The 11,582-nt window shown below is 24.5% G+C and overlaps 1 protein-coding gene across 1 annotated transcript; it reads left to right on the forward strand.

The window, feature by feature from the left end:
- The first annotated feature begins 481 nt into the window (after positions 1-481).
- Positions 482-1,222, forward strand: LOC131178567 (zinc finger protein ZAT11-like). Its single transcript, XM_058143512.1, has one exon. It carries the CDS (start codon positions 536-538, stop codon positions 1,106-1,108), a length of 573 nt encoding a protein of 190 aa, XP_057999495.1. The 5' UTR covers positions 482-535; the 3' UTR covers positions 1,109-1,222.
- The last annotated feature ends 10,360 nt before the right edge of the window (positions 1,223-11,582 follow it).

The raw sequence follows: 11,582 nt of genomic DNA on the forward strand, positions 1-11,582 counted from the left end.
AATTAAAAAATATTTCAACTTTTAAATTTAATTAAAATCGAAATTGAAATTAAAAGCTGAACCAGAGCCGACGCTTAAAGGCTCCTTAAGTGCTGATTCTGATTTTCCAAAATGTTTAAATCAAAACCATTGATTCAGACCGAAATGAGATTAAAACCAACCATTGGCCGCTCCTACTCAAAACCATTTGGAAGCATCCTGAGAAACTTATGAACGTGAAGGGTATATTGGTCATTATGATAGAGGGTCAAAGAATAAGTCATACTTTTCTTAGTACCAAAACGACTGCGCACGCCGCAGACTAATTGTTAGTTAATGTTTCGTTGATTCCAAAGTGTGAACGCGTCAAAAAAAAAAGTGTAAATTACAAAACATGTGGTGCAATGCATTGGGTGAAGTCAAAAGAAAAACCAGTCAATATTCAAACTTCAAAACTCAACGCCTATATAAGCAATCCAAACTCTCCTCTACTTCGCAACAACCACCTTTAGTTTCCAAGTTTCAACCCATCCTTAATTCACATTCGCATTCATTCATGGCCATGAAGAGAACCAGAGACAATGATGGAGATATAGAGAGCTTGGACATGGCCAAGTGTCTCATTCTCCTCTCTCACACCCTTCAGAACAACAATCCCAGAAAACCCTTCAAGACCCACGACGACGACAGCCATCTCTTTGAGTGCAAAACTTGCAACAGAAAGTTCCCTTCATTTCAAGCTTTAGGAGGCCACCGAGCAAGCCACAAGAAGCCAAGATTGATGGGAGAGAATAATAATAATAATTACAATAATAAACCCAGAAGTGTGAAAATCTTGACGAGCTTAGAAAGTAGTGCAGGAAAGCCGAAGATGCATCAGTGCTCAATCTGTGGTATGGAGTTTGCTTTAGGGCAAGCTTTGGGTGGTCATATGAGGAGGCATAGAGCTGCGATGACACAAGGATTTAGCTTTGCTCATGATCATCGAGTTGTTTCGAAATTGCCTGTGCTAAGGAGGTCCAATAGTATCAAGAGGGTGTTTGGCTTGGACTTGAATCTCACTCCTTTGGAGAATGACCTTGAATATTTGTTTGGGAAGATGGCTCCCAAAGTTGATCCTTTGATTTGATTCAGAGACATTATTTTGTATTCTTTTCTTTTATTTTTTAATTATTTTTATTATCAATCTCTCTCTGTATATCTTCGTTAAATTATCAAAATTTTTTCATTTATTTGTGTACAATTATCACTTATATATAAGGTCATTACTTCTTTTTTTTTAATGAATTCAAGAGTTTTAATTATTACTATTGAGGAACTTATTATTATTGTTGTAATTATCTATTGTGGGAAAAAAAAAAAAACATCATAATTTGGAGCCAATCTTAACTCTATCTATACATATATCATAGTTTTGGAAGGCTAGCTCAATTCTAATATAATCATTCAAAGTATATAAATATCACATAACCCAAACAACTAATGCTATTGCGGAGTTCTAAGAATTTTTAACAATATATAATATAAATTATAACATAATAAATCGGAGAAATAAACAGAGAGGATTCCAAGTTTAGTATCTGTTGAACATTTCGTTTGGAAAAAAACTTACGTTCCAAAATTATTGTCAAAATGACTTAAGAACATGAAAATATGCAGAATTGAAAGATTCTTATTTCTTATTGAAGTTATTAATATTGTTATTGTGTTAAAAACAAAGCATAAAATTATGTAGAATTGAAGGATTCTATTACTGCCATGAAAGAAAATTGGTTCAACTATTTTAAACAAATTTCTTCAAATTTTCTTAGTTCATTTTTTTATTTTAAATAAAAATTGATGAATTATGTGATCATTTGTTAGAGCATGATGATGCTTAGAAGTAGAAATGCATATTCTTAGAACTTCTAAAGAGACAAGGCAACTAGTTGTAAGCCAATTGTGTAGCTTGAGCTATAAGCTCTCAACCGTCTTCTCAGTGGGATGTTATCATTCATGCAAGGCTGCCAATGGAAATAAATGTTAATGCAATGACAAAAATAAATAAATAAATAAATAAACAAGGAGATATAGATAATTTTTGAATTTGATTTATATCTAAAAATAATTTCTTTTGAATTTGGTAATAATTTCTATTTGATTTTTTAATTTTTCAATGGTGGAAAAATATTAATCATAATTTTTGCAACATACGTGAATCACATTTTTCAATTTTATGAAAAATTGAAAATGAAGTGGTCATAGGGCCTAGTTCAACAATTGTAGTTGAACAACATTTAATACAAGAAAAAAAAAATCAATTGATCAGTCGCAAGCATGCAGAGGAATTCTTATAAGTGTTTTGATTTCTCTATTCCAAGAAAATAAGTAGGCATATTAATTATTAAATAATTAAGATCAAACCCTATTAATGCTTTAAATTCTTTTCGATATAACTAGTTTTTGCATGCAGGTTTATTTTTCTTTTTATTTTTAAATATATGTATTTTTTATTATTTTTGTAATTAAAACATATGTAAACAAGAGACTGCTCTTTAAAAATCGCTCTATTCATATATATGACCAACTTTTTCTTTACTTTTAAGCAATCAACGTCATCATTGCACCTAAAATCCTAACATCGTTATCAAGATGGCATCATTATATTGACAAATCATACCAAAATTTCTGCCTCTATGGTCATTAATTAGCATTTATTAAGAAGCATGTTTTTAAATTGAAATTAATATTTACGAAAATTGACTAATTAGCTGCACGGTCAATAAATATGAACAGCTTAATGTTCAAAAAAAAAAACAAATGAACAGCATATCAAATTTGACCATCTTGTCAAAAATCACGGTCTCTAACAAGTACACACAAGCCAACCTAACCATAATAGTAATAACGTATTATAAGAAAATTACTACGTACTGCTTTGAATTACATATATGATAGCCGAAGGTTCAGAAAAGGCAATTGTAAAAACATACAAATTTGAAGAAAAATTTGCAAATTTACCCTTTTTTAGTGCATGGAGTAATATTAGGTCCCAATGATGAAGAACGTAATATAAATTTATTAAATGAAAATCTTAACGCAACAAGAAATATATAACTTGGATTTTAGTGTCAATTAAAACATTATTTTTAAATCAATAAATATTTCTCCCATTTCTTTTTATTTGTGTTGTTTAGACGCAAATTTATTCATAATTATTTATCTTTTTGAAAAGATTAAGAATATTTTATTATAATTTATATAATTTAATTACTTTTTTAATTATTATACAAAAATATTAAGTAACAAATAAAAGCGAATGAAAAAAATGTAAAATTGATTAAGAGCATAAATGTGATTTTTAATATGAATTTAGAACGTACCTGCTTCTCCCTCGGCATTAGTGTACTACTTTTAAAAATTCGTTTTCCTTGGGCCATGATTGGGCCACGCATATATTAGTAGAAGACTGACCCAGAGTTGGGCCTCTTTTGTTTTTTCTAAAGGAATTTATCGAAGGCCAACTTAACCCAATTTGCTTTTGGGCAATTCGTGTCAAATTCTAGTGGTACTCATCCACAGTCTCAAAAACAAGAATTATAATAAGATATCAAATTTTATTTTTAATTAAAGTTTAATAAATAAAATTATATATTTATCAATTACTTTAATTTAATAATTTTAAAATTATCTGAGATTTCAAAACTTTAAATCTTAGGTTCCTTTGATTCATGTAAAATAATTTGTATTTCGTAAATATTTTTCATAAAATTTATTTTTTTTAAAAATATTTTTTATTATTTAGCATATGCTAGGTATTTTATATCATCATTTACAAAATATAACAAGTGTGCACTGTAAAAGTTAGAAAAATGGGGTTCGGAAAATGACTTCTATTTTAAAAATGAAAAATCATTTTTTCATATTTTAATATTATTTATCTTTAATGAGTAACTTATTTTTCTTTAATTAAATTCTTAAATATTTAAAATATTAAAAAATAATATATATATATATATATATTATTCTAAACATTTTTTTTATATTTCATAAATATCACAGTTTAATAAATTAATACTAATTTATTCGTACTAAGTCGGTTCACTAGCGGGTGAAGCACTCACAATGACTACATATTTCTTTCACAAAAATCAAACACTTGACCTCCCTCAAGGATAAGACATTTTATAAATTTATATTTAATTTTTTTTAATATGTTACATAATTAATTTTAAAAAATAAAATACATATATTCTTTACAGCTTAATAATATTAGAATAAAAAGATAAATTTTGTTAAAAAATAATGACCATTATGAAAAGTTTTTCCTTTTTTAACGTAAGTTTAAATTAATAATATAAATTTAATTTAATTTATTACTTTAAACATTAGTTAATTGTTGAACAAAATTATAAAAAAAAAATTATTAATCGATTAACAATTAGTCGATATCAACAGTTTGATTAAAAAAAAAAATCTAGCGAATCGATTAATCAATTCATACTCACCCTTAATTATTAGAAGTCAAACTATAGGTCCTTTCAATCTTCATAGGTTACAAATTTTAATTTGATTTGACAATACATTTTTACCTTATTCGATATATATATATATATATATATATATATATATATATATATATATATATATATATATATATATATATATATATATATATATATATTCCTCTTTTCAAAAAAAAATCATTTTTAAAAAAAATAATTTAATATTTTTTTGAATTAAAAAAATATTTTTTATTAATTAATTTTTTTAAGTGCCTTAAGTACTAAAAAATATAAGAAATTATTTTTCATCAAATAAATAAAGCTTAAGTATAATCTTATTAATATGTATTTGTTGAAAGTATTTAAAAATTATTTTAAAATAATTTCATTTAAAGGCTCTAAAAATATATATAAATTTTAAATGATAAAGTATTTTAGTTTTAGAAGATATAAAAATTAAATCATTTTTCAATTAAAAAAAATCTAAATTTACATCTATTTTTAAAAAATATCTGTCCAAAAGAAACTCTAAAATTAATTACGTACTGGTGTCTATAAGTTTATTTAGAGTAAATTATTTAAGAAAAAAGGAATTTAAAAGAATTCTCAATAAATTTTATTTTTTAAAAATAATAAATTTTTTGAATTAAAAAATTAAATTCTTTTTCTAAATATTAATTAAAAAATTACTTTTATAAAATTTTCCATTTCAAACAAGGGATATAAGTAACTTTCTCGAAGAAAGTTGAGTGGTAAAATTATATATTTTCGTGGAAGTTGCAGCTAAACATGAAGCTCTTTAATATATTTTTGAGAAAAATAGATTTTACGTCATTTTCTGAAAAATAAATAAATAAATAATTAAAGTGGGACTTGTTCTTGCTGTGGTAATTAAACAATAAAATAGCTGAAAAAAATGCATATTTCCCAATCAAATTAGACGATTCTAATTTTTTTGTCTTCGTCTGTAGAAGCAGAGTTTGGTTCACTTCAATTAATTTCAACCACAAGTTTACGAATGAAAGCACTCTGCCCTTTTTATTAATGGCCTACATTCACTTTTTTTTTAACCTTTTTCATACCATCAAGTGGTTAAAGAAGGGAGATTTCGGCCCATAATGAAAAAAGGACGTAATAAAAAACAAGAATTATTGTCCATTTGAAGACACCCTTTGCAATAAATAAAATAGTTAAAAGCCCTTGATCATAGACATTAAAAAAATATGTCTCGATCATATATATATAAATATATATAAGTTGGTTTGCTCCATAAAAATCCTTGGATGACATATTGTATGTTTGCTTGACTGAGAGAGACAGCTAGGGCTCTGTTATATACTTTAGCAAATTGCATGGAAATTTACTGTAGTTTGATCTTCTCCCAGTTTTGTTAGACTGAAGAGTAGTTGTCCTCCAGTCGTGTTACTCTGTTAACCAAAGAAAGAGAGAGAGAGAGAGAGATGTTTGAAAATAATTAATGGTAGCGGTGAATTTGGATGGATCTGCTTCATATTCAACTTTGCTTCTCTTCTCAAAAATCCAATATTGGAAGATCATTTTCAAGTCTCAATCACAGTTTTCTTCACTTCTTTTTTATTACTGGCAGCTTCTGATATCTTAAGTTTCAATGCACCCATAATTTGATTCTCTACAAACCACACATTTTAATATCCCTTTATTGATCCTTAATTGTGTAAGAAAAATAAGAGAAATTGAATAAAAGAAAAAAAATAATTTCTTTTGTATTATTTTGATAGACTATTAGAATGGAAAATATACAATTACTGTCTTAAAAGAAAATAAAAAAAAAAAACTTTTATACCCTTATTTTTTTAAATTTATTATATTCATTTTTCTCTATTTCCCTCTCATTTAAAAAAAAATACTTTAAATTAATTACAATGAGTTGAGAAATATTTCTCTTCATTTTTGTTATCTATTTGATGTTCAAATAGGAGTCTATTTCTATCATTTTAAACAAAGTTCATACTCGTGTATGCAAACTCACGTGCACGTAAACTCACGTGCATGTAGACACACGTGTGGCGGCTTATAGCTTGATCAATTAATTGGCTACAGCAAGCCTTGTTAGTTAGACGATTTCACTTATAGTTTGTTTAGTAGTTATTGAGGAGTAAAATGCTGCTCATAATTTAATGAGAATTTAACACAATATTTTTTCTCTCATGAGATACTTTACTATCTTTATAATTATAAGATTTTAAATTCAAATTTTAGCCTAAATCAAATAAAAAAATAATAATATATGTAATCGGTTTGATTATAATTTTTTTAATTATTATAATTAGCAATAATATTTAATAAATTTTTCATAACTAAAAAATCAACATATTTTAGCCACAACTAGTGATTAAAAATTTATTCAATGAGCTCAGTAAGGAAGAATTATAAAGAAGATATTCCTATTGATTATCATTAGTTGGTTGAGCAACTCAATTGATGTCTAATGCATATATATATATAATATTTAATAAATTTTTCATAACTAAAAAATCAACATATTTTAGCCACAACTAGTGATTAAAATTTATTCAATGAGCTCAGTGAGGAAGAATTATAAAGAATATATTTCTATTGATTATCATTATATATATATATATATATATATATATATATATATATATATATATATATATATATATATATATATATATATATATGCATTAGACATCAATTGAGTTGCTCAACCAACTAATGATAATCAATAGGAATATCTTCTTTATAATTCTTCCTCACTGAGCTCATTGAATAAATTTTAATAACTAGTTGTGGCTAAAATATGTTGATTTTTTAGTTATGAAAAATTTATTAAATATTATATATATATATATTGGCTTCATAGTTCACTAGTTAGGTTTTTAAGTTCTCCAATGAAATCCAAACCCACACAAACTGAGTGAGGTTTTATATATCAAGTGATATCATTGATTACGATAGCAATGGGGTTTTGAGAATTAATGTCGAGATCAATTAACTTCATTGTCTTGTAATGTTTGTTGAAGAGAGCACTTAATTTTAATTAATTCAGCAAATTAAAGTTACCATATTTGGATACCCTCTTGAAATCACAAACTCTTTATGCCATAAGGGGACAAAAGTAAAGTTAACGTCATTGCTTAGCCAACGCAAAGCAAAGACAAATATGCAAAATGTGAAGAGCCCTCTTAGTTGATTATCTTATTATTAATTAAGATCCACAATCACTTGTTCAATGTCACGATTAATTAATTAATTATATAATAATAAAACATGTACTCGATATATTATGTACTATCATTAGTGTATTATTTTTTGTTCAAATATCTAAGGTATTCTCACTCCCATAATTAGATGAAAGACTAATCCCTTCTGATTAAGATGCGATTATTTTAAAGTCCTCCCTATAAATAATGACTCCACTGCTCAAACATGTATTTAAGGGCAGGGCACATATGTCCATTACTACTGGGCCAACCTTTTATGAGTGTATAAGTGTAATTAGTATTGATTAATATACGCAATAAAAACTAATTATTGTTTATCAGTTTTTAATTAATTACTCTCCAGGTGTCCCGGCAGGCATCTTTGCTTCAATAATTCTATTTTTTTTTTTATCCAACGGCTTCATCAACAAAGAGCTTGAGCTGCCTTCATGGAGATGAAATTATTCAATTTCAACTGCATATCATTTGGAAGCATTTGTTTCTAAGAAGAAAGCATTAAAAAAATAATCTATAGAAAGCATAAAAAAAAATAATCTATAGAATACAAATAATAAATCTTTAATGGATTTTCTCTTGTTAAATTCATAATCAATAAGTAAATTGCAATCACTTAAACCAGTTTAGTTTAATTAGTGATAAATTATAAATGTAAATCAAAATCCATATATCTTTAAAATTGTAAAAATTTAACCAAGGAAAGGGAAATAATTTTGAGAGAGTGCACAGCAAATTAATTGTCAAGTAGTTAGTCATTATATATACCAGAATTAATAACTATCACTATAACAAGAAAGTGGATTTGCAATTGATTTTTCAAATTAAGTAATAATTTATGATATCATTACAATTTAGAATAAAATTTTATAGAATAACATTTTAGCAACGGAATCTTTCGTTGCTATTTAGCAACAAAAATTTTATTCATTGCTAAAATTTATTTTTAGTCTATATTATAAAAATATTTAAATATACAATTAACAATTGATATAAAAATTTATTGATATTATCAATAGATTTTTAAATTCCTTGCTAATTTTGCAACGGACTAATAAAATTCATTGTTAAGGGCAACAAATTCATAATAAGTTGCTAATTTTTAGAGAAAAAAAATAAATTTTAATAATTAAATTTAACAACGAATTTACAATCGGTTATTAATTCACGTAGTTATATCTTAAAACACTACATTCCTCTTCTCATATCATTCATTTATTTATTTTCTTTTCCCTCATTTCAATCTTTCTTCTCTCTTCTTTCATTTTCTTCTCAATCTTATAATTTTTTTTTCTTCTTTTCCTCATTTTGTTCACTCATATTGATATTCTATCATCAATCTATTCCCTTCCATTTTCTTTTCTTCTCAAATCTCTAATTTTTCTTCATCTTCTATCATTTTCTTCCCAAATTTGTAATCTTTTTTTTCCTTATCTTTCATTTTCTTCTCATTTCTGTCCTTTTCTTCCTTCTTCTTGCATTTTTTTTTCACTTTTATTATTTACCTTTTATTTTCTATTTTCATTAATATAATTTTCTCTCAATTCATTTTTTCACAATAATTTTTTTAAGTAATACTTTTTACTCTAATTATAATGTATTTATAGTAACTATTAGTGAAAAATTATGTGTCAATTACAATTTATATTTATAATTTATTCATGATAACATTAAATCACAAGCAAATTAGAAACAAATTATAAATAGATGCAATCAGTAACACAAGTGCGTTGCTAAATCTATCGCTCATAGCTACGAAAAAACAAAAAAACAGTTACTAAAATGCTTAATTAAAATCTGTAAAAATTAACAATTAATTATGGTATTCATTGCAATTAGCAATGAATTTTTATTAGTAAATTGATTGCTAGTAGTAATGAATTAATTTCTTTGGTAATTTTTTTATTTTTTTAAATTATTTAATTTACCAAGGAAATCGTTGTCCATTACCATTTGCAACTGAATTTTTAGTTACTAATTTATTGTTAATCGCAATGAAAATATCAGTTGGTTACAAAATAAATTAGCAATGAGGTTCGTCACCGGGATTTTTGATTTATTGCTAAATCGATTAGCAACCAATTTCAAAGAATTAACAATTGAAAAAATAGATTGCAAATCCACTTTCTTTATAGTGTATTATTGTATGGGATGTAATTCTTAGTTTGATAAAATTAGATTTCAAATGACATATTTTTTGTTTTTGCTCAATGTAACAATATACTAATTATAGCTAAATAAAATTTTACAAGTGTGAAAATATAATTTTCTAATGATATTATTTGATTCATGTCATAATAATATTTTACAAATATTTTAATTATTATATAAAGAATTCATCACAAATTGATATCATAATAAGATATTTCAGCAGTGACTACTTGTAGGTTATTTCTATTAATTAATATTTTTTTAAATTATTAATTAAATTAATGAAACAAATAAATTTTAAAAATAATTTTAATTATAGTTAAAAATATATTCAGTTTAATTTGATTTATTTATCTTTAAAATTAGTAATTAAATTGATGAAAAGCAAAGTAAATTGAACAAAAAAAATAAAATTAAATATTTAAATAATTATTTTAAATTATTATTTTATCAATTTAATTAATAATTTAAAAATAAAGTAAATTAAACTAAATAAATTAATAATATTTATAAAAAAAATCTTTAATAAGTAAAATATAATATTTATGAGCCTTATTTTAACTTATTTCTTTTGCATTTCTATTTTTCATTTCCTTATTTAACACATTCACTTAATTCTTAATTTTTCTCTACAAATATAAATTGAAGTTTAAAATTAAATCAAATTAAAATGAATAAATTATTTTTTAAACTAATTGAAATTATTTTTAATTTTTTCAATTTTTTATCAATTTAATTATTAATATTGGAAGTAAATCAAATTAAACAGAATATTTTATATAATGAAAATTATTTTTTAATTTATTTCACCAATATAATTAGCAATTTTAAAAAATAAATTAAATTGAACAGAAATAAAGCACATGCTCCTATTTGAAAAGGGCTCTAACTCTTATGTTGTTTTAGTGCATAAAAATATTGATATAAATAACAATTATAAAGAAAAAATGCTAGTTATTATTTAACTTATAATAACATTTATTGAATGTTATTAAACATATTTTTGTTATAGTGTGGAAGGTTTCATAGCACCCATTTGTTGATTCAAAAGCTAATATATAATACATCTAAAAATCATTACCATTGTTAATTATTATATTAAATGTTTTGGAAATTTATTTTATCTTTAGTTCCATTTTATGGGTCTCATGATTAGGATACTTCATTCCAATGCATTCTTAACTGCTTTTTCATTATTAACTAATCCACATTTCTTGCATTGCTGATCTTTAGTTCCATTGAAGCTGCCCATTCCAAAGTCTATTCAATGTGGTTTTTTTTTATCATTTCTTTAAAAAAAAAAAATACAATGATGGATTTATGTTTATTAATTAATAAAAATTCAATTAAGAGATATCACAAATAATCTTTTATTATTCTTTACTGCTCATTAATATATGTAATGTTTTAAATCAACATCAAAAGTTAACAAAGAGAGAAAGAAATTATATTTAGCACTCTTATTTTACATCCGATCGATGTGAGATAACACTCTTTACGTTCATGTATGAGAGTGTGAAGTTTGTAGAACTAAACATGTGTGGGTAACTCAGCATCAAGATAAATATTGGCTTTGATATCATATACAGAAAATGAATTAGATCTAATTCAACGTCAAAAGCTAACTTAAAGGAGGAGAATTACCCTAAACTATATATATTTAATGCTCTTACTTTATAGCTGACCAATGTGGTACAACAATGTTATTAATTTTTTAAATGAACTATTATATTTCAAACAATATTAATAT

This window comes from Hevea brasiliensis, chromosome 3 (assembly GCF_030052815.1).
Source record: "Hevea brasiliensis isolate MT/VB/25A 57/8 chromosome 3, ASM3005281v1, whole genome shotgun sequence".
NCBI classification, from domain to species: domain Eukaryota; kingdom Viridiplantae; phylum Streptophyta; class Magnoliopsida; order Malpighiales; family Euphorbiaceae; genus Hevea; species Hevea brasiliensis.

Coding starts and splice junctions, on each gene's coding strand:
- LOC131178567 (XM_058143512.1), top strand. CDS start 536: ATGGCCATGAAGAGAACCAGAGACAATGATGGAGATATAGAGAGCTTG.